General features: G+C 36.4%; 1 protein-coding gene across 5 annotated transcripts; it reads right to left on the bottom strand.

Annotated features, from left to right (window-relative positions):
- Positions 1-1,024: 1,024 nt before the first annotated feature.
- Positions 1,025-27,801, bottom strand: LOC114353766 (cytoglobin-1-like). 5 transcript variants are annotated; one of them, XM_028305870.1, is made up of 4 exons: positions 27,682-27,801; positions 10,057-10,217; positions 2,370-2,595; positions 1,025-1,603 (listed from the first exon to the last, which is right to left on the bottom strand). In XM_028305870.1, exons 1-4 carry the CDS (start codon positions 27,784-27,786, stop codon positions 1,466-1,468), a joined length of 630 nt encoding a protein of 209 aa, XP_028161671.1. In that variant the 5' UTR covers positions 27,787-27,801; the 3' UTR covers positions 1,025-1,465. The 5 variants fall into 5 exon arrangements, with proteins under 5 accessions (XP_028161671.1, XP_028161674.1, XP_028161673.1 ...); XM_028305873.1 differs by having other exon boundaries at positions 27,527-27,727; XM_028305872.1 differs by lacking the exon at positions 27,682-27,801 and adding an exon at positions 12,822-12,931.

The following is a 27,801-nucleotide window of genomic DNA, read 5'->3' as shown; positions in this document are numbered from 1 at the left end:
AACACACCTTAAAAAACTCAACTTTATTTACATCTCATATGAACACCTATTTACATACATTGCTCGTCGCTACAAAATGGAATTTGAATATCATTATTGTATTTTAAATGCGGTAGTATTAAAATTTACTACATAGTTATGTTCAAAAACAACCATGTTGTAAAATAATAATGTTTTAAACTGGTATATCTTTAATAAGCGATTTATTATATCTACAATGTTAGTATTAATTGGTAAACAAAACCCGTTCAAAATTACTTACAAATAATGACTTGAATCATATAGATTTGACATTTAAATTACTTTTTGTTTGATAAAAACTCGAGCCGGGAGAGCCAAGTTTTTGACAATTTCTTTTTTAATTGTACAAATTATATTTTAATTAGTTTATTATTTGAACGGGCACTACAATTATAATAATAAATGCCTTTACTTAGTAAAGCACCTACTTACTATTTTATATAGAAAATTGGTCGATTAATGATTTTATCGCACGGTACTCTGCTAGTAAAATGATTTGTACTCAAATATTATTCAATTTAATAAAATAATATCTAAGTTTCATTATATTCAAGTGCAAAAACGAACCTCTTTTATTACAAAATCTATTTTTTTTAAACTTTAGTTAAAGTTAAGATATATCTAAAAGACTAAACTTATAATTCTCTCAGTAAAATCCTCAGGTAGAGAAGTAGATGTAACTACATCCATTTTTAACAAGCCAAGTTGTTAGGAGTTTGTTAACTGACTTTGAAAGTATCGTTAAGGTAAGACTTAGCCCAAACTTTGCAACTTAAATAAACATGAAAGTGTGAGCCGTACGAGGACTTAATGTTTGTTTAATGTTCGCTGAAATCCTGTAAAGTTCAATCATTTGGAACGAGGACTCGTCAGTAGGCCTAAGATGCGCGCCGTGATAAATTTTATCAACGTCAAAATGTATGGGCAAAATCGATAAAATGGCGTGATAACCGCTTATCGTGGAGCGCATCTTAGGCCTACAGGAGTTGCTAACTTTTTATAGAAAGAAGGAACCGTTGACAAAATAAACAGAAGTAAATAAGTAGGTATGATATTGATTGCAAACTTCTGGCACACAGCTGGCGTGGTCGCAGCGCGATGTTAAGCGCGGTATTAGACTGTAGTCATTAGACTAACACTAGTCCCGAAAACTATCAATTTTCCGTGAAAAGTAGAGTGTGTAGCTTTGAAATCTAAATTAAAAGCGTTATTGAGTTTCTTAGCGCGATTTGGCAGTCCATTAAGTAGGTCTCATTTAACTGATATGAAAAAATTTGGGCTTACATCATGTCAACATTTAAAACTGGCTTATCAAAATAGAAAAGGTACCGTCAGAAATAGGCACACGACCTACCGTATTTTCTTTACGAAAGCACCCTTAGCATTTACAATAACTTTAAACCAAGCAGAGAGACCCGCGGTCGTCAAATGGGAACTGGTGGTGTTATCTACTCTCCTCAGCATTCAATGATTGGAATATGTTCTTGTACCAGAAGTCTACGGTCTTCCCCCACGCTCCGAGAGTCGCTGCGTCGAGATTTAGCACTTCGATGAACATCTTCACTAGCACGTTTTTCAAGTCCTGCGGGCAAACAGAGGGGTCAGTCGTGGAACAATGGCCGCTCATTTGCTGAAGAGATTTTGTGAAGTGGAGCCCGCTTGCTATGCACTTACTAACAAGATATGTATGATGTTAATTCTAGTTAATTCATATTTTCTAAAAATAAGTTATCATTTATGTTTAAGCCTAGGGAAGATTACATCAATCAAATCATAATTTTCAAAATTCCAAATATCAAACTCCGAAAACAGGCACTATTGTACGTTTGTACGTTGATTAGTTTTTTGTGATTAAGATTTAGATAAGCATTTTTAACTCTACCTCTACCACTTAGTACGCAATAAAGATTTTGAATTTGAGTTTAGCTACGTGCTAAGCTGGTTTAGTACCTACTTAAATTAATAGGCAAGGCACACACAATTTTTGCATTAAACTTGCTGCGCACACAAATATTTGAATTGAGGTTCGATTATGTGTAAATGCTGACACTAAAAGTTAAAGATCTATAATGGAACTGACCAGCAAGCCAATGAGATTGTAATTCACGCAGAAAATTTGAAACAACTTAATAAATTGTTGATTTAACGGACGTGAATTACAAAATAGGTAAGTAAATAAAATAACTATAAATCAATGTCGATGTTTCTAAAATTCTACTCTGGTCAACTCAACCTTTAACTGTTTGGAATTCATTAGAGGCCACACTGTTAGATTCTTGACTAATAGGTTACTTAGATTGGACTGGTCCCTCAAAGATTAGGTACTATGGAAGTGTATATTAACTTACATGAAAGTTTTGTTCTTTTATTTCTCTTCTCTTATGTGATTCGCCAAGCTTCACCATCATGGCTGCTACAATTTCAGGCTGGTTCAGGTTCATGATGGCTAGGTTCAAAGCTGACATCAGGTTGATCACGTGCGCCTTAAACTGGAAATTCTGGGCGTACTCGCCGTCTGGTAAATTGCGGATCATTTTGAAGTAGTTCTTCGTTTCTGGGTAGGTGGTGAATAGTCTGGAATAAAAAATACATTGTTTAAATTTATATTTAATTAAGTTGTATGGTGACTGTAGATAATATTATTATGGGTATTCATGGCAGCTTTTTGCTAAAGCACGCAGCATGGCTTTTCCTCATACTGATATTTTGTGCACTCTACAAAAAATACTAATTACTTTGAAAACAAACTTGTCATCGGTTGACTTGGAACTAGCGATCTCCCAAATTGGACAGTCCTATGCCGAAAACCATTGGGCTAATTAAATGTCGTCTCAAATTACTATTTTCATTGCACGACTTAAGTTTCATTCGATAAATTAAAGGTTCATACTGAATTAACCTTCATCAAGATAGGTTTAATTTTGAATTGATTATTTCATCATCATGTTCAGTGATTTCTGAGAATGAGTTGTAAAATTAAGAATTTAAAGTAAAGCAAAAAAAGGGTCTGGTCCTCGAACTCACTAAAAAAGAGCTTAATTTTTGATTGTTTCTACGCAGATAATTACTTAATCATACTGAATTTGTGTTCGGTTTCGGACACCAGATCAAATTATTTTGTCATTAATTTATCCATAACACAGTTACAATAAAATTAGTTTTTGTAGTCATTTACCTACTTTTTTTTACCTACCCAACAAGGCCCTATTAACATTTACCAACCTATACGCGTATTTTAGTTGTTTTAAGTTTTATTACGATGATAATAATAACATTGGACATTACTTCCAAACCTGAAGGCAGCTGGAATGCCAGTTAATAAGCTGTGAACCGCGGAAACAATACCACGCATCACATTAGTAGACTGTAGAGTAACCATACGTTGTAGCGTTGCTGTTAACAAATATACTCAGCTGCTATTAAAGAGCTAAGTAGTCTGGATAACTAAGATGACTAAGTTTTCAGGAATGAACTAAGAACACATAGGGATACAATGACATAGGGATGTTTCCTAGGTAAAAAAGCCAGAGTTTTAATAAGTCTGTCAGCTAACTTAACTTTTTTACGCGAGAAAGTTCAAAAGAAGAGGCTGAGTCAATGATCGCTAAAAAAGTGCAGCACTTTGTGACGTCGCGCGGAACTTCAACGCACCATAACTTTGTAATTATTTGTTTGATTGACAATTAAAAATACGGCGGACGGACGGACGGTTGACGGACTAAAAAATATTTTATGGAAACTAGCCTATTTTAATTTTTAATGTTGGCTACCCTACGTCAGGAATTTACGGTGTGGCCACTGAATTCAAATTGAATCTACATTCACTCGTCAGACGGACATGATTTATTCAATCCGATATTGTATTTCGTGGCATTGTCACCGAATTGCCCCCAATTCAACGACCATTCAATTGGAAGTAGATAGACCAGCTAACACATCAAGTTTCATAGACGTACCGTACCATGACCATGTACCATGTTCTATCAATAAGCTTTATTAGGTACTGTAACGTTTTCTGACGATCTGATCTGGTGAAGCTCGCGGGAAGAGCCTGGATGCGGGCAGCGCAGGACCGGTCGTTATGGAAATCCTTAGGGGAGGCCTTTGTCCAGCAGTGGACGTCATTTGGCTGAAACGAACGAACGAACGTTTTATTAAAACTACTAGTCCCGTAGAATGGTCCCGTAGTGTTGGTGTAAAAAATCACAAATGTAAAAAGTAAGAAATGATTTATTTGACAAAAAGAGTGACATCACATTTAATTACATCTATATATATAAAAGAAAGTCGTGTTAGTTACTTCGCTTATAACTCAAGAACGGCTGAACCGATTTAGCTGATAATTGTCAGGGAGGTAGTTTAGAGCCAGGAGAAGGACATAGGATACTTTTTATCCCGTTCGAAATAAAAAAAAAGTCTGCTTATTTATTGCCATTAAGGCGGAACAAAGTTCGCCGGGTCAGCTAGTAAATTATAAAAAGAAAAACATTGTGCCCTGCTGTCAAATAGGGGCCCGACTCGACACCGATTTTCAGCGGGTCCAATGACATTGCTGCTTAAAAATATGCATCCATCCTCACAGTTTCAACTTTCCAATTTTATATTTCAGTACTACCACAGTATTACTAGGATTCATAGAGTTTCATGAGCGATAAACACTGTCATCTTAAACGAACAATGGGTTTGTTCTGCCATAATGTGAAAAGTAAGAATTTACAACGATCATAAATAAAACTGCCAAGTAAGCTGTCTAACAGAGTTCTCCATTTGCAACGCGTTGAAATGTTTAAAGCTGTAATAAATCGGATAAGTGTACCTCCTTTACGACTATAGCACTTACTGGCTACTAGTTTAAATCATAAAAACTATGATTGATAGTTGATAGGTATGTTTGCTTGAAACTTTAATGCCCATTTGTGTGCATTATCTCTATATCTACACTTCTACATCTATACCTTTATACTTACTAATACTTATTACTTACTAATATTATAAGCTGAAGTTGTGGAACATGACGCTCAACCACCATAAGGAAGCAATGGTGTTAGTGCATCTAATATACACAATCTTGGTTTGTCTATATATACTGGGCAGGGTAAAAAACTTCGTCACCGCGATGCAGGATTGTATGCGCAGTGGAGTTTGCCATAGTAAGATCGTAACAGCGCCATCTGTTGGTACGGTTTGTAGTGGCGCAATTTATTAATCACAGTTTGTTTATTTGGTTGAACGCGCTAATCTCAGGAACTACTGGACCAATTTGAAAAATTCTTTTTGTGTTGGATAGTCCGTTAATCCCTGAAGGCTTTAGGCTATATATCATCACGCTAAGACCACTAGGAGCGGAGCACCAATGAAGAATGTTTCAAATCAGTGATTTTTTTCCTTTTGAGAGCTGACGCTGCGTAAACGGTTAAAGTTTCGCATAAATTATGTATGATAGGATTTTCCCCTTTAAAAGTTCTACAAAAAAGTCCGCGACAGCATATGTCTATCTTTTATGGTTGGCTCACTGTAACCTTTTTGTCTGGATGTCTGGATGTTTGTTCCTCTTTCACGCAAAAACTAATAAACGGATTTTGTTGAAACTTTACAGTATTATTATTTATAACCCAGGCTAACATATAGGCTACAATTTATGACGATATGTGACAAACTAAATTTCAATAAATAGTTAAGAGGTGAGAAATATCCTTAAAAACGCCATCTATCGACGTGCTTTTGACGGTCGTAAACATTCATGAGAGCGAAGCCGTGAAACGTATCATTAGTCCTAATTAGGAACTAAATATTACATTTATAGAACTGTTCATAATATTTAAAATTTAGTCATTATAGATATTTTATGTAATTGAATAATTCACTGTGTTTAAACGAGCAAATCAAAGTCTAAATTAGTGACCGCCATCTATCGACGTGCTTTTGACGGTCGTTAACATTCATGAGAGCGAAGCCGTGAAAAGTATCATTTAAATGTATGTAATTGAATCATTCACTGTGTTTAAACGATCAAATAGTATTCAAACATTTAGATAATAACGTTAAAAACCATTTAAAAATCCTATGAGAACTTTTTCGACTTCTACACGGACAAAGTCGCGGGCAAAAGCTATTTGTAAAATCATCATCATCATCATCATCATCATCATTTCAGCCATAGGACGTCCACTGCTGAACATAGGCCTTTGTAAAATAATTAGAAATAAATAAATAAATAAATTAAAAGTGCCTACCCAAAGTCATTAGTCCACGCGGACGAAGTCGCGGGCACAGCTAGTCAAGGATACAAATACGTAGTTGCATCACAAAATCAATCTCAATATCGAATGAAAATTCCTTTTAATTTGTCAAGACTAATGCAATGTTCATAAGCAAGTGCACATCTTTGAGTAGGTAAGTACATTTGGGAATTTCAGGGATTACTTATGACTATTGACTGTAACATCTAAGTATGTTCCTGAAATCTGAATTCAGATTACAACCCCTATGGCCTGAAGTAAGTATGTAATATCTTCTAAGTAAGAGTGAAAGAAAACAAAACAAGCACGGAAATCTTATCGAAATTAATTGGTTGTGATCTCAATTCAGATTTCAGGAACATCATTAACACGCCACAGAGGTGCTTGCGTGTACCATAAGTAGATTTAATATTGTGCTCACTGCAAAGCATTAGGTACACGTAAAATAGAATTTTCCATTACTTACATTACTCCTAGTGAGAGAGCACCTTTAATACAAATACTTATGGGTTTATGCGATTAGGTTACCAATGTGGTTTATTATTTAAGTCTGCCTTCGTGGTCTACTTGTGGTTTTACACTTCCTACTTACTAGGTAATTCCTACTTAGCAGTAGGCTATAGTTTTTGAAATGACAAATATTACTTTTTCAAAATTAATAATATCGTCTAAAAGCCTTTCGCAGAATTACCAGAACTATAAACTTTGAAATAAATTAGAAAATTTACTAGTAGGTGGTTATACCAAAATTAAAACATGTTACAAAAACTAATTTAAAAATATAAAAAAAATATATTTGCTTTGGGTGGGAGTTAAACAACGTTTCCAAGTTTCATTAATTAAAAACAAAAGCTTTTTTACCTTAAATAAAACAATAAAGTAAGTATGTAATAAAAAAAACGTCAAATTTTTGTGATGATTTACACAGAAATTCACTTCAGTCAAGCTTAGAAATTATCGGAAGAAATATGTCAGCAAAACTGGCAGGCATTTTTGGAATAGTTTCGTAAAGCGTGCCAAGCGCTTTAAACTTCCAGTGCTAATGGTGTTTGAGACTGTGGTATTTGAAAACCCGGTTTACACCCGACAGGGTTTTAAAAAAAACTTTAATAAAAATGTATAAAGGGTGGACTTAATGCTAAAAGTATTTGGTCATTTTAAAATCCGATAACAGTTAATGCTACGAGACTTGAAGTTGTCTTATTATTATTATTAACAACATTTTTGAATAAATGTTAATCTACTAGAATCATTCCTCTTTGTTCCAATTGTGGTATTACCTATCTGAATAGACCGCATCAAGAAAACTACAGGCACCTAGATTTCAGCCGAGCTTTTCCAGTTGCAGGATTGTAGTTGCTACGAAAAGATCTTTCGTAGTCAACATTTTTGTAGCTTTTTGCAGCTTTCTTCATTTACTGTTAAGTAATCTTAAAACAAATATTTGGATATTTTCTTCAAACTACGTTTGTAATTTAGCAGTTGAGCTGAGCTTTTATTTTCATTTCTTAGAGGAGACCGAGGAAAGTTGTGACAGAGTAGTAATTGTGACATTGTCGATTTTTTGGAACTTAACTACCTACTAGCGAGCTCGTAACAGTGCGCGTTTTTAGTTCAAGTCTCGAGTTAACAAATACGCGCTGTTGCGAGCTCATCGATAGTTAAATATAGGTTTTCAAAAATGGACAATGTCACAACTCTCCTCTGTCACAACTCTCCTCGGTCTCGCCTATCCTACTTCAGTTAAAATTCAAAGATTTGCGGAAATCTCACGTCAAAGTCGTCGGTAGTAAATCGCACCACAGCGACGCTATAAATCAGCTCTAATTTCCCAGAACACGTATTGATTTGATCGAGTCGCGACACTTTTAGCTTTACGATGTCGTATCGTCGGTGTCGCCGCGGGAAAACAATCGCATTCGTCTAAACTTGCGAGTGGTAGCCATATTATCAAACTTTAAAATTTCATGGTAACTAAACTCACTAATATAATAATTATTATTGACGGGATTGCTACCATCGTCCATCCGTGATCATGGTGCTTGCAACAGTGCCGAAATATCGGAGACTCAAAATTAAAGTACCTACATACATGGTAGCAATCACGTCTATAATAATAATTACGAATAAATCGATCGTTTAGGGCTGCCGTAACGTTTTGAGTAGGCCAGTCATGCGTTTGAAAGACCGCACACTGTTGGTAATTGATACTTTTATTTCAACGCAGTCGTACAATGTTCCGCATTCGGTCATGCAGCGGCTTAACACGTCTTATTTGAAAAAGGGCTTACTTAACCTAGAATCGATTATCGACCTAGACTCATTTCAAGTAGATATTTATGAGTTAAATGTATCTAAATTGCGAAGGGAAGGATACCCCGTTCACGTCTCACTGTCACGCGAGGAAAGGGTGCAGTAGAGACTGATATAGCACACATAGTACTAAGACAGTATCAGTAATAACTGGATGGTAAGGTATGCACAGTTCACGGTTTGCGGTCACGTGAAGGCAGGAGGTAGCGAAAACTTTTATGAAGCTTCCAGCTCTTTAACAGTATCCAAATAGAGTTGAAGTTCTCATAATAATAATAATCATCATCATCATCAACAGCCCTTTACAGTCCACTGCTGGACTATGAGCCTCCTCCACTAAAATGGAGGGTTTTGCCATAATCCCCACGCTTGGCAGGCGGGTTGGAGATCGCAGTTTAAAAGATTGATGTTTTTCAGAGAGCGCTCCTGCCCGTTCTCTGTTTGATGTGTCTCCTCTTATATTTAGTAGTCGCCTCTTACAACACCCGCGGGAAGAGTAGGGGTTGGTGACAAATGTATTGTACCTTCATAATAATAATATACACTATCAAAAATGTAGGTAAGATTAAAAACTAAAAAGCAAACTATTTGGGTTTAGCAGCTGGCTTCAGAATATTGATTCTGATCGAATTGAGCAGTAAGAATAAGGAATCCAAGTAAAGCATTAAATTAGTATCTATTCCATAATGATTTAGCGAGAATACAAAACCTATTTCGCTTATGTATTCGCTATTTGTAATTCGCCTTTTATAAGTATAGAATAAGCACATCAAGTTGAATACGAACATTCTATGTAGTTGTAATAAGTAGGTACTATTTTGGCATAATAGTGTTGAATTTGAGTGCTGTTGTATAATAAAGTTTTACGCCCGCAATCGGCCACACAGTCCCGCACGTGTTGTTTAAAACAATAATAGCATTCGGTTCAGCAAATACTGGAAATAAATGCCAATATTTGTTTGTGGCGAATAATACAATGTATGTTCTATTAGATGGAAAAATAAATAACTATAAGTACACTTTTAGTTTCCTTGCATACATTATGCTTTTGCTCTAGTTTGGATTTTTCGGAGGTGAACGAGTATTAAGTTATATAATAGTTTTATGTACCTACCTAAGTACTTTCATGACTATTCTGTCTATTTGTTTGTTACGTTATCACGTGAAAATGAAAGTTCCTCATGAAAATGATCCTGTAGATTTCTGTTCTAACTACCGAACTGATTTGTCTACAGTGACTAGATTCGTCATCAATGATTAATGATTTTATTATGGAATCCCGGAGGATATCTCACAGGTTCTTAACCAAAATTAAATTTGACTGTTGAGATGTTTTTATTGAACACTAAGGCTGAGTTGCACCACCTTATTTTAACCGTGATTAAACCACAACCAGTCTTTTTTGTATGGAGTTTGACAGACTTTTGACAGTTGCTAAAGTTATAGTAAGATGGTGCAACCCAGTCTAAAAAAAATGGCATACCTGTTCAAAATTTCCGTCCCGTTGGCCACTGAATTGGCATACACTGGTGCCCAGGATTTCTGCACGGCGTAAATCTCTCTCTTGGTGAGCCCGGACACTGGGTTTACCGCGTCAGGGTCTCCGCCCCACCAGATGTAGCTCAACCACGCGCCCATCGTTAACTGGAACAAAAGAAGATCTTTGAAATGAAATAGTTTATAATAAACAGATTTTTTTTAAACTTAGGCAAACTTAACTCTAAACAAAATAAAAATATAAACTTATTTTACTCAAAAATAAAAGTGTGTCCGTGAGGCAAAGAGGCGAGGATGCTGGCTGCATTTCCTCGCTGAATGGCAATACTAAGCCTTTGTGCAAGGAAAGAGCCAGCATTTAGATTTTCCGAAATTTTAATTAATTTAGGGGAAATGGTCCGAAACAATAATTTTGCATTCGGTCCCCAAGGTCCGAAGGTCTCGACACCAAAAGGCGCAAATATGTAATCATTAGAAAGTGACTCATATTTGCGCCGTTCCTGAGTGAAACTCAGCCGACTCCGCTGCAGCCCCAGCTTTAGCAACTGATTCCCTGAGGTGGGAAGGAGCTAAAGTATCGACACATGTAGCGTCCCAAACTAAAGCCCGTCCCCGTTCCCAAGGAACCAGAGTGAGACCATCAGGTCTCTTGCCATCATCACGGACCAATCCACGTGGTTCTAACGTGGAAGGAACTTTGATGCTGGCAAGGGCTCTCTTGATGGCGTCGTTGAGAGCAGCGTTTATTGTAAATAAAGATAATTACAATAGTTTATTCAGTAAATAGGCCCTTTCCAGGGCACTTACGCCCGTATTTACAAACATTACTATGAGGTTTCATAGTGCGCGTGAACGCACAGGGTGACATACGAGAAGACAGAGTTCTATTCAAAGCTGTGCGTTCGATGTTCTGATTCCCAATTTTATGACAGTCTTTCATGTAGTGCCGGATTCACCCATAAGCAAATTAAGCAATTGCTACTGCACTTCTAGGGGACACCAAAGAGAGCACCAAAAACATTGCGAGCATATAAAAACTATAATCCGCGAATTTAAGACATGTAGAAGTCGCAAGTTGCATTTCAATTTGCAAAAAAATTCTTATATTTTTAAAAATGCGAAAAGATTATCAAGGTATCTTATATCAATAGATAGGAAGTATCTAAGTCCGGTTTTAACTAAATTTGAATCTTATCATACTCGTAGTTATCATGATTAGATAAAATACATTTATGCAATATTTTTTAATCAAGTGATTTACTGATTGTTAGATCAATCTAATATCTAACTATGATGGATAAGATAAGCACTTTCGCATCTAATACAGTTGTAACAGTTGCTATTTTGCTAAAAAATATTATGTTATGTGACTCTACATGACTGGTTAAAATCATATACATAATCAAATGATATCAGAAGATTCTCTATATTGAGCTCTACTTAAGATATAAAATTAAATATTTCATAAATTGATAATAGACTTATCTTTGTGACGAATATAGAGTCCATGATCATAAGTCAGTTGCAAGTGGGACGATAAATTGATAAACTTTACTAAAATAAGTTAAACAAAGTTAAAAAATATTTTTTAAACATACATATGAAGAACTTTCAATCATCTTTCAGGTAGGTATTCAAACAACGTACTTAGAACAAAAAATACGTAAAAAGCAGGAGATATTCGTCAAAAATTGATCGATTAATATAAAATAAAACCTCAAAGTCGTGATGATGAGTATGATAAGTATTGAACAAGATTAGTACAATTATTAGCATGAATGATAATTAGGTACCTCTTCATTAGATGTTATTAGATATGTATTTTACAATATTCATATAATTGGAACTAATCCTGCTAAAATATTACGTAAATCATCTCAATCATAATCTACTAGCTTTCCGCCCGCGGCTTCGCCCGCGTTGAATTTTTTCTGTCACAGAAAAAATTAAACGCGCGCATCCATGTTTAAAAAACTGGGATAAAAACTATCCTATGTCCTTTCCCGGGACTCAAACTATCTCTATGCCAAATTTCATCAAAATCGGTTTAGTGGTTTAGGTGTGAAAGCAAGACAGATAGACAGAGTTACTTTTGCATTTATAATATTAGTATAGAGAAGTATAGATAGTATAGATCATAAATTTATAGTGAAAACGTCTACTACCTTGCTAAATAGAGAAAAACTGACTTTTGAAAGGTAACTTTCTCCTGACAGGTTAAAATAGATTTTGTGTATCAAAACCTCACCTATACGCAATCTTATGCTTTGACGAATCTTTGCACTTTTACCTTAGGGTGCTTGGATTTCTTCAGCACTAAAATCGCTGTCAGCAACATAAATATTGAAGACAGGTATACGAAAAGTAGCATTTTCGCGAAACTTTAAACCGAAACTGACTGTACAGAAGACTCTACCATACTGGTTTGTATCAAAATTGCCTGCTAAGTTTTGTGTTTTGTTCACCAAACATGGGAGGAGTTATCTAAGGTAACTGACAAGTACAAATAAGCGTTGTTAGTTCTGTCAGTCGTTGCATGTGCAAACTGCGCTACATTTCGCATTAAATCCAAATATTTGACCGCCTATTGTTATGACGAAAGTCTAGGCAGACTAATGTTTCTCTAGACTCTAGGCTTTACTAATTTATATTTAAAAAACAAGACAACATAAGACTACGTTTTCGCGTGGTTACGTTGTGAAGACCTAGACAGTTTATAGTAAATTAGCACTACCTAAGTACAAAACTTACCTGTGCTTATGACAGTGCAACACGAAAGTCTAAATGTAGTATTTTCTAGCACAAAATACACAGCGAAGTGGATACCGCACTGACTAAATTCTAGTACAGATATGAAGATGCTATTTGAACTCCGCAGAAGTTATCTTTATCTACTTAATAAACAATAAACTTATTAACAGTTTTCTGCAAGAGTTAAAGCGAAAAAAATATTTGTGTTCCAAGTGTTTCTTTAAATAGTTTTTATCACTACGCTCACGTGAGCTTCGATATCAAGTTGTTTTTTATTTATTACTAGCGGCCGCCCGCGACTTCGTACGCGTGGATCCCGTTTTACCCCCTTAGGGGTGGAGTTTCGTAAAATCCTTTCTTAGCAGATGCCTACGTCATAACATCTACCTGCTGCCAAATTTCAGCTCGATCCGTCCAGTGGTTTGGGCTGTGCGTTGATAGATCACTATGTCAGTCAGTCAGTTAGTCAGTCAGTCAGTCACCTTTCAATACTCAATCGTTTATTGCATAATCACATTAGCACATTCACATTAGGTCTTACAATTTAGGCAGTTATACAATGTGGACCCAGTTAGGGCACAGCAACTTTAGGAAGGAGACAGAACGACGATCTTAATAGTTTCAAAAGAAATTAATGTACAAATAGAGTTTGGTGGAAATGTCATTTAGTTATTAAGTCACGAGCACATTTATCAGTTCTAACAGTTGTTTATTTTCCCAATCATGTGACTTATTATCATATTAATGAGGAACAGTTGCAAACAAACCGCTTGAACCACGTGCAAACTCTTGAACAAACTATACCAAGACCCAGATTAAATATGTATACTTTTACTTACATGCTTAAATATTTATTTAAAATACTGTAATCAAAAAAAATATCTCTGGGTTTCATTAACTCTTTTTAAATTTTTTTAGCTCAATTGCGCATTAATATCATTATTAATTACAAATTAAAATATTATAAACAACACAACTCGGCACGTAACGACTGTGCCTGAATCCTAGAGCGCTGTACTTTTTCACCGACTTCAACAAAAGGAGGAATTTCAATTCGGTTGTTTTTTTAACTTTTTTTTTTAAATATGATCTTTTGTTATGCCTTGCAAATGGCTTTTAGTTTGGGAATAACGGAGAAACTGCTTTATACTGCATGCATACGCTGCACAAAAATCCAGTTTACAGCAGGTCATTATTAGTGCACTATAAAACAAAAGTTCCAAAAACCGGTAATATAGCCGACAATCAGACAAGCGCCTATTCGCGAAAAAACGAACGCTAATCAAATATTTGCATTCGGTAATAAACAGTTATTTAATTTATTTCATAAATTTTTATGCAAACTTAAGATCTAAAGAGGTCCTTACTTTGTTCATGTTTGTTTGATATTAAGCGAAAAGATAGCTTTGCAGCGCAAGCGGTTATGTAGCGCTATAATAGCTGTAGTAAAATGCCATTTGCTTTCGCAGCGCTTTCCAGCGGCTGTGCAGCTAAGCCACCTAATGTGAACATACTAATAATACGGCTCATTTTGTGCACCACCACCATACTTTAGGGCGCCTTCAGATTAGATGTGTGTGCGCTGCAGCGATGTGATAACATAACAGACGTGCTTCTACAGGGTGACTTTGCAAACAGTTACTCGCCCGTATTCACAAACGATGCTTGCTTAAGTGAAGCAGCAAATCGAACGCACAGCGTTGAATAGAGCTCTGCGATTGGTTCGTGTGTCACCCTGTGCATCCACGCGCACTATGAGACCTCATAGTAATGTTTGTGAATACGGGCGACTGTTGCCTATTGGCGCGACTCAGAATCAGTAACTTAATCGATGTACGTAAAGAAAACTTTTTTTTTCAAGTGCCACGATACGATGGATTCTATTGGAGATTTTTTTTTATAAAATCCAATGGGTATAATGCCAAGACAAAATTTCATTAAGACATCATTTCAGTCCTGAAACCCGTCTAAATTTTTAATTTAGGTAATAATAATAAATAATAAATCTTTGGACAATTTCTGTCAGGAATTTTGATAGCTAGTTCATAAAAAGTATGTCCCTAATTCACTTGTTGCGATTGCAAAAATGTAGAGCTTGTGTTGCGCAAAGAACTGTGATGTGACGCGACAGTAGTGCGACTGTGATGCCACCGCAGTGCATCAGCCTAGTCTAAAGGAGCCTTTATACAAACAATAGCTCGAGCCTCAAACACTTGACAAACCGGCGACAATATTTGCACAGACGAGCGACTGTTGGCGGAGCAACGAACGCTCTGCAAATATGTATTTCCGCAATGCCTCGACAACGCGGCCATGTTTATTTAAAACATAAAGTATTTTATGCTAATTGGATGAATGAGAATTTACATTTAACGATTCGGGCTGTCACGTAAAATATAGATTGGTTTCGCATAGCGGAGCTTTTTTTTATATAATTGAAACAGCTGGGTTACTGCAATAAGCTTTTTCGTAACTGAACTATCTGAGCCATTGAATTTAGACACTATCACAGAAGTTACCACAATATTTATAGAAAAATAGTGACTTAATTCGCATACAGCGATTGTAGTGTTATATTTTCACTCGCAGCTTTCTGCATAACCCAAAGTTTGACTGGGGGAGAAGGCTTTTTACCTTTAACTCCACAAATATATTAAATATACAAAGGGTTTAAATAAATAAAGAATTGTTAAAATGATATTTGCGCTTATTGTGCTTTAGTAATATTTATTCAATCCCAAAAAGATTAATCACTTCTCTAAACTTTAACTTCGCTTTCCCAAAAGAGTTCATTAGAACAAAGCGGCCGAAGTGGCAATCAGCTTAATATGTCAATTACAAAACAGCAAAGTTATCCATTTAAATTTCTAATTGTTTCAATATTGGGATTGTTAATTAAATTGAAAGCGTAATTCCTTGTGAGTAATGGCGGGCGGTTCGCGCGGTGTTTGGACGTAGCGAGACAAAAACAGCCACGTCATTTTCAAATTCAAATTCTTTATTGCTCCATGTTGGTATACAAAAGTTCTTATATGATAGACATATTTAGTCCCATAACATGGACACTACTTTGTATGGTATGTATTTGGTTATTTGTGGGAGCTCCAAGGTACCGACGACCGAACATCAGGCTTGCCATAGCATCTTAAGTCATTGTAACAGGTACGATTTTACTATCTAGCTAGTCTCGTGTGCTGCTGCTACACAAGAGAAAAAAGCATTATCATTAAATCTCTTTAAAAATGGGATGATGTAGGTAGAGAATTTTCCGAATAAATGCATAGTTTTAATTTAAAGCTGGGTCTCCACTAGAGGCACCTCGGCTTTCTAAAATTGGTCTGAAAGTGATTGCTGGTATTTTCCTTAACACGCAAGATGCATTTGAATAAAAATGTAGAATTCTGTAAAACTTGGTAGCTTAGATAGGCAATTAAGTAAAGTAATGAGAAGTAGAGTTATGCGAAAAGGGATTTTTCATTCCGCTCTATCATCTGTATTTTGATCTGTAAAAGCATTCAAAAGTTGATAAAAAAATGCTCTGTTCGATCTTGTTTAGCTATGGTTTAGGCCAAATTAATTGGGTTCGACCGGTGGGTGACGGAGTCCACCGCTTTATTGGACTTCAATAATTGCATTAACCCTGCCGTATCGCCAATTGAACCTTATTATCTATGTCAGGTAGTTTTTGGTCACACCAGGGTATATTGGCCGCTGGAAGGTAACATAGCAAACGTTAAGGCTGGGTTGCATCATCTGGGGTGCGATGGTGAGGGACCTCTTCGTGGTGCACCCTGGGCAACGTCCGCGTGGTCTGTTCACGCGGGTGGCTAACTTCTCACCTGCGCTGCAGGTCTCGTCAACTCGGCGGGCCTGTCGGGCAACCCGTAACCCACAATTGAGTGGGCCGGGGGCCGTCGAGGCATTTGCCCGGGCCACGATGCAGGGGACATCTTTAAAAGCCCCCACAGGTGCCCGTGCCCGTGCCCGTGCCCGGGCCCATCTTTGGAGGGCCGTTCTCGGTACTTCTCTGATCAGCAAAGCTGACTGAGCAGCAGCATGGAGCAGCAGACCGTAACCCGCTACGGCGGGCCGGAGGTCCTGTCGTACCAGGGCCGCGAGGAGAAAACCTCTATAAAAAAAACATAACCCTCCTTCTGGCGCAGTCGGGTAAACACAACTGGAGGAGGGGATTGGGGGTTCCCTCGAAGCCAGAGAGGCTCGTGAGCGAGCCTCTAGCCTGAGGCGGAGCTGCGGACGAATGTCCAACTAGGACAATAACTCGCGGCTCCGTTTCTTTGGGCTCTGGTGGAAACCGTTGGGTTTTAGTGGGTAGGCCCCGCCTTCTGTGGGTAGGCGGGAAGTGTCCCACATAACCCACTGGCCGTCCCCATCGACCAGTGGGTATGCGCAAAGCATTTCCCGACGTAAAAAAAAAATGGGTTTCATCATCTTACTTTGACAAGTCAAAGTAAGATGATGCAACCCATTTAACCGGTGTTTAAGTTTAAACAAACGTTAAAAAATTGTCAAACTCCATACAAAAAACACCGGTTATCGACGTTATCGTTAAAGTTACGGTCAAAGTTAGGTGATGCAATTTAGCCTAAAATAGAATACTGATAGTATATTCGGTATAAATCCAGTGATACCACTAGCATAGCAAGCGTTTCTCTTTTTCTGGAAATAAAAGCCAATTTTGACCTACCTATTCTTTCCTTTTTCACTGTAAAGTTAGTAAAAAAAATATTTGAATGATTTATCATATCAAAGCAGATAAATACAAAAACAAACCTCCAAAGCCCATTGTTTGTCCAAAAACGTTTACCATTAAGCCGTTACGCATATTAAGCCGTCCATTTTAGGCTTTAAATAATTGCAAAAAACTTTAGAAACACTTGACAGGCAACTCCCACGCTATGCCTCATAAAAAATGTGGGAAAATGTCACATAGCAACAAGTCTACACTATATGAACTCCTGAAAAACTTATCATTTAACTACAATACAAGCAACATACCGGAAAAACTGCACGCACTAAGACAGAAGTCTAAAGCAGGTTGCGTCACCTTCACTTTAACCGTTACTATGACTTTAACTGGTTTTTTGTATGGAGTTAAAAAGACTTTTGACGTTTGTTATCTATAGTAAAGTAAGATGGTGCAACCCAAGCTAAGGGTAGTTTCCACGAAAAAACTGTAGTAAGTAGGTATAAATCGTCAAACATTTTATTATAATAGGTACTAGCGGCCGCCCGCGACTTCGTACGCGTGGATTCCGTTTTACCCACTTAGGGGTGGAGTTTCGTAAAATCATTTCTTAGCAGATGCCTACGTCATAACATCTACCTGCATGCCAAATTTCAGCCCGATCCGTCCAGTGGTTTGGGCTGTACGTTGATAGATCACTATGTCAGTCAGTCAGTCAGTCACCTTTGAGTTATATGTATATATTTAGACTTAGTAGCCTTGCATTTATTCAAGGAGTTAAAGGTAAGAAAAACGTAATTTATTAGAACTAAAAAGAGAAAAAACAATTTAAAAAGCTCATGCCCAACATTCCTTAATAAAATTGTCTGACTGACTTGCACATTATTGGAATTTATCACAACACTGAGCAGTCGCAAATTCGCAATTAACACATTGTCACTATTATTAGCCTTCGACATCCTGGATCGCAAATGGAGTCCACAAATTGAAACTAATGACATCAAATACGTTGATAGAGGCGCCAATTAGGTTTAATTGGGACGTCATAGTTTACCGACACAATACAAAGCAGGCGTATTGGGGACACACGGGGACAGATTTGGAGCGTAGCCGCTTTTAATGTGAAGCGTTTTAATTTTTTACCCGACTGCCTCCTCCAGGCATCAAATACATAATCAACAAAAGAACTAGTAATTGATGCCTCCGATTGCATTTGTAAACACTAGTTATCTTGTTACTATCTTTTCTGATCATTTTTACGCAATTGGGTTTTTGTTTTTTTCGCAAGTTTTTTGGTAAGTTTCATAATTTTGGCCATAAGTGGCTGCATTATCATATAATTTACCTCTACTTTGACATAATGATTCTCTGTGACGATCAAGAGTCGCCAAATAGAGCACGCCAAATTACTTGCCCGTGTGTATTGAAATGAGCTTACAACGGATGATCCGAGGCGCGTAATTAAGGCATGCACAGCACTTGTAAACCAATTAACTTTTTACGAACCGCCGTGGGAAATATGGCCGTGTTTTGACCAAAACACTGAAGTATGCTTGGTTAAAATTGATAATGGCGGTGGATATTCATGGATGTTTTTGAGTCTTCTATAGATTTTGGGTGTTACACAGGAGTTTTAAGATCCCAAGGAATATCTCTTAAGTTGTTACAATCTCAAGCTTACAGAAGCAGCTTTTAAGCTCATTTACAGTGACTGTACCTCCTAATCCTAATTAATATAAACGTGAAAGTATAAATATTCTATGTAATGTTGGTATGGACGTAAATAGACACTTGGGTACCTTTATGTTATGTCACAAAATATGACATTCTTCGTAATTCATGAAAATTGCGGTTCAGAGATTTTTATGGTATTTAAAGTACGAGTATAATCATTGCTAGCCTTTGTTATGATTTTCAATTCTTAGGCTGAGTTGCACCACCTAACTGTGACCGTAACTAAAACGATAACCGGTGTTTTTTGTATTGAGTTTAACAGATTTTTGACGTTTGTCAAAGTTAAAATAAGATGGTGCAACCCTGCCTTAGGCTGAGTCGTAACACCTAACTTTGACCGTAATTATAATAATAACCGATGTTTTTTGTATTGAGTTTGACAGATTTTTGACGTTTGTCAAAGTTAAAGTGAGATGGTGCAATCCAGCCTTAGTATAAGACGTAAAATATAAAAATATGTTTAAGTATTACGCGGCGTGCTTACAAACACCAGCTTTATAAAAGTCGTAAAGGACTCTTACTGGATCATATCAGAGATCAAAGGTGAATCTGCAGTTTTATGGATATTGGATAATAAACATCTTTTGATCACTATGATAGTGTTTATTCTTCAGGCAGGTATTCACTATAGCTTGATCAATCTAAAGACACGCCTTCGCGTGTAGGGTTGCCAGGTCCAAAATCACAAAAGCCGGACTTTGTGCTTCATTTGGCCGGATATAATAAATAATAAATAAATAAATAATAATAAATAAATCTTTGGACAATAATTTCACACAGCGCCAGCTAGCCCCAAAGTAAGCAACTTAATGCTTGTGTTATGGGTGCTAGCTTAACGGATATACTACTTATATAGGTACTTTTTTTTTTTTTAAATACATACATATTATACATAGTCACACCCAGACCCGTCACAGAAATTAAAATTCATCATTTCAATTTCTGCCCGGCCGGGAATCGAACCCGGGACCTCTCGGCATAGTAGTCCGTTCTGAACCACTACACCAAACGGCCGACAAAACGAATAATAACGATAATGAACGATATTTTACCCTAAAAGCCGGACATGTGACGGGGGGTGGGGGGTGCAATTAGTGTCAGCTCATGAGTGAGTACTATCATCATCGGTTGATGCGTGCGCTTCATATGATTCTGTGGCCGACTTTCTCCTGGCGCGGCAACCAAATAAAAAAGCCTAACAAAAGCCGGACAGGCCGGACAAGGCAATATTTGGCCGGACAAGTCCCTAAAAAGCCAAACATGTCCGGCAAAAGCCGGACGCCTGGCAACCCTATTCGCGTGAGTGAAATTTCCACGAAATGCGAAAAATTCTGATTCAAACTCTTTATTAGTTTATGTAGACCCTTTAACCGTGAGGCACACACGTCCGAAATATAGCTTGCTTGTCGAATTCATATTTTTCTTGACTGAATATTAAGTTGTGCATCTCAAGTACTGCCGAATAATTTATTAAAAGTTGATCATTGAATTCTTCGCTATAATTGGGTATGTCCTCGATGGACCTACCTCACATTACGTTGTATTGTGACTTACGCGGTAAAGGTGAAGTAATTTTTATTTTTATGATAACATAGCGTTCCTTGATATTTCTTACGACATTTTTATATGAAACTTCTGTCCGTAGCTTCGTCTGCAAGAATTCCAGGCTGTTAGAGAAAATCTTTCAGGAGAGAAGGAAAACTCGTTCCGTTTTTCGTTGAAACTCTTTCAAAATCAATCACCATTAGGCAAAATAGGTCGAGTCGTTCTCAAGTGTTACTCCTACATGTGGCAATTGATTTTTATTGATATAGATTGATGATTGTTATACCAATAAACTGTTGAATACGTGGTCTGGCATGAATATATTTTGTTTGAGATCGTGTACACAAGATCGTCTAGGTACACCAACCGAAAATTTTTTAGCATTTGCATTTGACTTAAAATTTTAAAGTACCTATTCTAACGCTACCAACGGGTCATTATGGAAATCATTGGGGGAGGCCTCTGTTCAGCAGTGGACGTCCTATGGCTGAAACGATGATGATGATTTTGGAGAAAATCCTACTAATATTAAAATGCGACAGTTTGTATGGATGTCTGGATGTTAACATGTTTGTTACTCTTTCACGCAAAAACTACAGAACGGATTTTGATGAAATTTTACAGTATTGTTGTTTATGACCGGATGAAGTCGCGGGAAAAAGCTAGTAAGTCATAAAGTCACTGGAATCATTCGACATTCAGCCACATAATTCGATATCAAGACACGCGTTTTACTGACTAAATCTGTATAGAAGTCAACTTTATCTTGAAGTCATAAGAGTTAGATTAGATCTAAGCATTATACGAGTATGTTTGTTTTCTTTATCAATGTTGGCCTATGTAAGTTTATCAAACTCGATTTATCATTTGACTTGTAGCGTTTTGTCGGAAATATTGTGCAATAAATTGCATACATTTGCGATAAGTTGCATAAGCTATAATCACTAGATATGTATAATCGGTCCAGCCATATGGAGAAAGCCAAAATAAAGCTAATAGACTAAAATAAAATATTTTTTGTTAATATTTTAAGGATGAAGTAAATAAGAGCTGGAATATTGACATTAAAACAGTCACTCGAATGCAATTTGTATGTAGGTAGGTAAGTGTAGATGAAATGAAAGGAATGTAACTTGTACGCGGGGAGACTTCATATGTACAGACGTCGGGAAGTTTCGGAACTCCGAGCTTGAGAGATAAATAGTGCCGCCCACACTTGCCGGTTGCTGGAGACATCGGGACCTGTCCCAAGTTTAGAATTATGCTTCAACCATAACAACGCGTGTCTATCGCCATCGCCGGCGCGATCACCGCGCGATCATATTATACATATAGGGAGGGAAATGTCAGGTCGCGTGAACATTAATTAAGTTTCCAATTACATACTAGTGTGAGTTGCACCACCTTCCTTTAACACTGACTATAACAAAACCGGTGTTTTTTGTATGGAGTTTGACAGTCTTTTGACGTTTGTTAAAGTTTAAGTAAGATGGTGCAACCCAGCCTTAGTCATCTACGAGTAGGTATAGTTAAATTCATGGCGTTTTAACTCTAGGCACAAAAGTACCTATCACTAAAAATTAATGTACTAAGTAAGTATGATCAATAATTCAAACAGTCTCTCTTGAGCTCTCTTCTGCTTAAACTTAGAAAAACAACTTCGTGAAAGTATTGATATGACCAAAGCAAACAATGTAACCTGAAGTAGGTGCATTTACGTATAATCTGAATTGGTGCCTATCATGTAACGATCACTGATTACTGAACCGATAAAATCTAAGCAGGGAGTCAAGAGATAAAATTGAATGCCGGCCAAATCAAACATAATATTTTATATTTTTAGAATGTCTATTTATCATAAAAATTATGGCTAGATGATTGTACTTAGCAGGATTACTTTATCATCTATCATATCATATCTATACATAATGTCCGCGGATGTAAAAGTGAGATTCTTGAATTTGCTCTATCAGATCACAAAGCTCAGTTATTAAAATGTCCTACAAAACGACTATGTTTATTAAAGTATTGGTATGTAAGTAGAAGAGACTATAATAGGGAAAATTTTAGTAAGTTCAAGGAAGGATTACAACAAATAACCTTCAATAATGTATATGATTCTGACGACCCAAATGAGGCTTTTGACATTTTTCACGATACTTTAATTTTGTTGTATAATCTATGTTTCCCATTAATACAAGTTAAACTTTCTGCCATAAAGAAACCAAAATGGATTAGTAAAGGTATAAAAGTATGCAGCAAGCGAAAACGTAGTTTACTTTGGAAATATAGAAAATGTCCAACGTCGGAAAATAAACTCGAGTTTAAACAGTACTCAAACCGTTTTAAACGTATAATAAACCTAACGCAGAAAGCACAAAACAATTACTACATTAAAAATTCATTAAATAAATCAAAGGCCACTTGGAACGTAATAAATTCCTCTAAAAGTAATTTGCCTAGAGAAAATATATCTCATTTGACCGTGAATAATGAAAAAATTACTGACCCAAAAAAAATTGCTGACATATTTAATGACTTTTTTATAGACGTGGTTAAACCGATTAATGCTGACACTCTACAAAATAATTACAATAATGAGACTTTAAACAATATTCCTAATACAATATATTTAAGACCTTGCATACCTCAAGATATAGATAGAATTATCATGTCACTTAAGAATTGCAATAGTACAGGCTACGACGGCGTACACACAAAAATATTGAAAAACGTAGCAGAGTTAATTTCACCAGTACTTTGTCACATTTTAAACAATTGCATTGAAAATGGTGTGTATCCGGATAAATTAAAAACAACAATAATAAAACCTTTGTAGTATTAACGGCATATCACGGATACGTCGCGTCAATCTTACGATACGGGATAATCTTTTGGGGTAATGCTACTGACCGAGAGCTAGTGTTCAGAGCACAGAAGAGATGCGTACGTGCAATCTGCCAGCTAAAACCCACAGATACATGTAAACCTCACTTTATACGGTTGAACCTTCTAACTTTGCCATCTATGTATATTTATGAAGTTGCGGTCTTCGTCAGACAAAACCCAACATTATTCAGAAGTCATCACAGATCACGCGACAAGAATTTAATATGTAAGGATCCTTATAAGACAACTTTTTTTGCTAAGAATATTGTAGGCATGGCACCCAAGATTATAAATAAATTACCAAAAGACATTAGATTAATTGAACATCTAAATTCATTTAAAAAAACTTTACTGACTTATTTAATTAATAAATGTTATTATAATATATCTGAATTCTTTGACGATAAATCTAATTAGTTTATGTAACTGCCAAATTTTATTGTTGTCTGACAAATTGTATGCTCTTTGAGCGGAACATAGTGATACTACCTAATGTAACATGTCACCACTTTACCTATGATTCACAATAAATGATTTTGTATTTGTATTTGTATTTGTATTTTTCTATTATTTATTTAATACTACTCAAAATACATACAATTTCTAAAAGTATATTGATATAAGGGCCCACTCATCAAATATCTAGATTTTTACAAGTGGGACGACGTCCCTTCCACATCGGGACACGGGACAGCTCTACCGAGATGAAATGGAAGAGCATTCCCGCCCGGAAATGGAGCGGCGGCTTATTTTGCCTAAATTCTGCCTTTGACTTAGGGCTGTCAATTTTCTGCCAGACTTAAATTCTGCGAGAAGTAATGTTCCGTATTTTATAAACTTGGTGAGGAGAAAATTGAATTTTCCACTACGGGGTACAAAATGGTTAAACATAACTTTCTTTGGTGCGCATGTTGATGGTAATTTGAAATGATAGAGACTGTGTTATTTAGATTGTAGGTATAGGAGAGAACCATAGTGATAATAGGGTTCTTGTTTCTAATAATATAGGATCAAACGCTCTTATGCTTTCTATTTTCTGGCTGTTTTTAGGCCCGGATTATTGAATATGTAAAGTGTACAGTCAGAAAAAAATATCATTTTACCAACACAGGTTTTCCATGTGAGTCGATTACGTGTATTTCAAGTAGATAATATAAATAACTCCAAGGTTTTCCACAATGCACGGTCCTGCGCTGCCCGCATCCAGGCTCTTCCCACGACCTTTACCAGATCGTCGGTCCACCTAGTAGGAGGCCTGCCCACGCAACGTCTTCCAGCCCGTGGTCGCCACTCGGGAACTTTTGTGCATTGTGGAAAACCTTGGAGGAGGCCTTTGTCCAGCAGTGGACGTCATTTGGCTGAAACGAATAAGTATAATTGGCCTGAAAATTACCTACTTAAACAATGTGAATTTATAAAACTGAATACCAAATAAATATACTCGAATTTGAAGGACTAAAAAACCTTGTAGCACCAAATTTCACGACAAACGGCATGTACTTCACAATAAACGAAAGTGTTCATGTAAGTAGATTGGAGTGTAAAACGTGCGTTTATTTCCATATGACATCGGTAGAGGTGCTTCCCCGGCTATAAAGTTTTATGCGGCTCTCCAATTTGCCCGTCACTTCGCTTTGCGAATTTCGAAAATGCATTTAATTGATAGGCTACGTACTAGTGACCTTTATTTAGGTATGCTTTAAATAAATGCGAAAGTAAAATGTCTGGTAGGTTTTATGACTGCTGAACGAATTTTATATGTAGATGGAACGAAAGAGGACATTTTTTTAAATTAAATAAGAGTATCTATAACGGGGTGAAAAAAATTAATGTTTGTATGAAACCAATCCTTTCTCAGGTAGAGATTTAAAAATGTTGGTAAACTTTTATTTTGTTTTAAGTCAGAATCAAGTTTGATAGTGTGAAACGTGATTTTTGTAACAGATCAAAACAAGTACACTGGCGAAGTTATGATAAAAACGTTCAGTGATACGAAACTTACGCGGGCGAAGCTAGCCATAACTTCTTCTGAGCAGAAAACTAAAAATGTGTCATTTAAAAATGCGTTCCTTATTTTCGATGATGTAAGAAAAAAAAAATTAACATGAAATACCGCCTCTATTTTCGGTAAATTTTTATAAACCCGACTTTTGATTGAAGCAAAAACGGAATATTTCCTTACAGTAAAACCCGCAGGCAGTCGCTAGTGTCGGAATTCGGCGGCTAATTCGGCGGGTCCTCCAATTAGCCCCACGGCAACCTCACTTTTAGCGACAGCTTTTAAAACTACCTGTGGTTAATTGATTGGTTTACTTACTCTACATACACATTTTCTAGTTACCTAGTACTTACTATTGGAAGTTATATCGGTTGGAACGTGGAAGCTAAAAAAATAGGGTACTGCTGATGTGAAATTGAATGAATTTCGATGTAGCCCAAAAGTAGCCGTACGTAGATAGAAAATTCGGACTTTTATATTTGTTTATTCGAGATGCAAAACAGATTACAATTAGGTACCTACGAGTAGTAATTTTACAATTTGTTTATCATAATTAATTTTAGCTTATCTCGCGCACACACCTAGCACTCTGAATTACCTTTAACGGTGAAACCACAACAGTTTTTAGTATTGTTTGATTCAAATAAACGGAATTGACTTATTTTATTGACTCCTTTTTGTTCACACTAGTATTCTCTATCATAAATAAATGGTAGATTGAATGATTTAATTCGTATTCGTATTATTCGAACATAGTTTTAAACAGGTGCAATACAAAATCATTTGTACCTACCTACTTACATTAAATGTATAGAAATAAATAAGATTTATATTGGACTATTAATTCTTAGTCCATTATCGTTAGATATTATTTTAATTCACACTACACATAAAAGAGGTCAAGTGTTTGTTTGTAAATCTATTTGTAAATAACCGCTAGAATTTCTGGAGCGATTCCAAAAGTTCTTTTACTATTATTATGTGCCATTGTTTTGTTAGTGACTTTCATCATTAGCTAGTATTTTTAAGGCTAATATGCTAGTTTATAGAATCAGACTATATTTTATGAAGAGAGCATCGAATGGTTTGTTTATTATGAACAAAAAAAACACTATCTATTTTAAGTTGTTTTGTGGGAATAATTTTCTTCACTTCGGAACTCACAATAATGTTTCAGGAGGAAAAATATTCACTTTTGTGTTACAGAGACAGAAATAACACTAGTTTTGTGTACTCTACTTTTTCGAAATCACTGTGAATAGAGTCTTTCGATTACATTATAATTCCCGGTAGTTAAGTACACATTTAATTAATAAGTTAAGTAGGTTTTAACCCTGATTTTTTGCACCTAGAGTTACCCCAACTCAGTTTTATTATTGTTACGATATTAAACAACGTAAGTCCATCAAGTCATAATAAAATTCTTAATTAAAAGCGTAAAGTTAATCGCTGCATAGTCAAAAATGGTCGTTTCAATTCGCCGGCTCTACGTTTGTTTACCAATAAACTATTTTTCATGTATCGACGTAGATTACGCATTTTAATTTCAAGGTCGCGAATACTACGGCACGAAACAACAAACTAGCGTTGTTTACAGTTGTTAGTTTGACTTCCAATAAAAAGTTTGTTAATTTTCAACGTCAGTTGTATTTACGCACAAGTTAAAGGTCAGCGTAACTTTAAATAGTGTTAGACTTTAGTTTTTGTACGGACGACAGCACATCAGACTATACAGTTTTGTTGTAAAATCACCCGTATTACTTACTACATAAGACACTACACAGTGATTAGCTCAATGTGCTGCCGTACAAGTATTTTCAAACGTAAACTCACTTCAACTCGCCGATAACACTCAAACAATCAGCGACAAATTATAAGCATCGATAACGAATCAATATAAAGTATCGCACTAATTCGATAAGGGAACACGTTTTGTTAACACTTTTCCGTTCACGTTGAGCAAATGTCACTCGATATTCGATACTTACAGACTTGGTGTTTTCGCGCGATGTTACGCGGTGGGTTAACACGCGCGTTACGTATGGCGGCCAGTCTACTACTGCGAGTTTACGCGCCGCCCGCCCTACTGCCATCCCTAGCGAGTAAAG

The sequence above is a fragment of the Ostrinia furnacalis genome, unplaced genomic scaffold (genome assembly GCF_004193835.3).
Source record: "Ostrinia furnacalis isolate ACB-3 unplaced genomic scaffold, ASM419383v2 OfSCF1803, whole genome shotgun sequence".
Lineage (NCBI taxonomy): Eukaryota > Metazoa > Arthropoda > Insecta > Lepidoptera > Crambidae > Ostrinia > Ostrinia furnacalis.
This window is presented reverse-complemented; position numbering and strand designations above follow the sequence as displayed.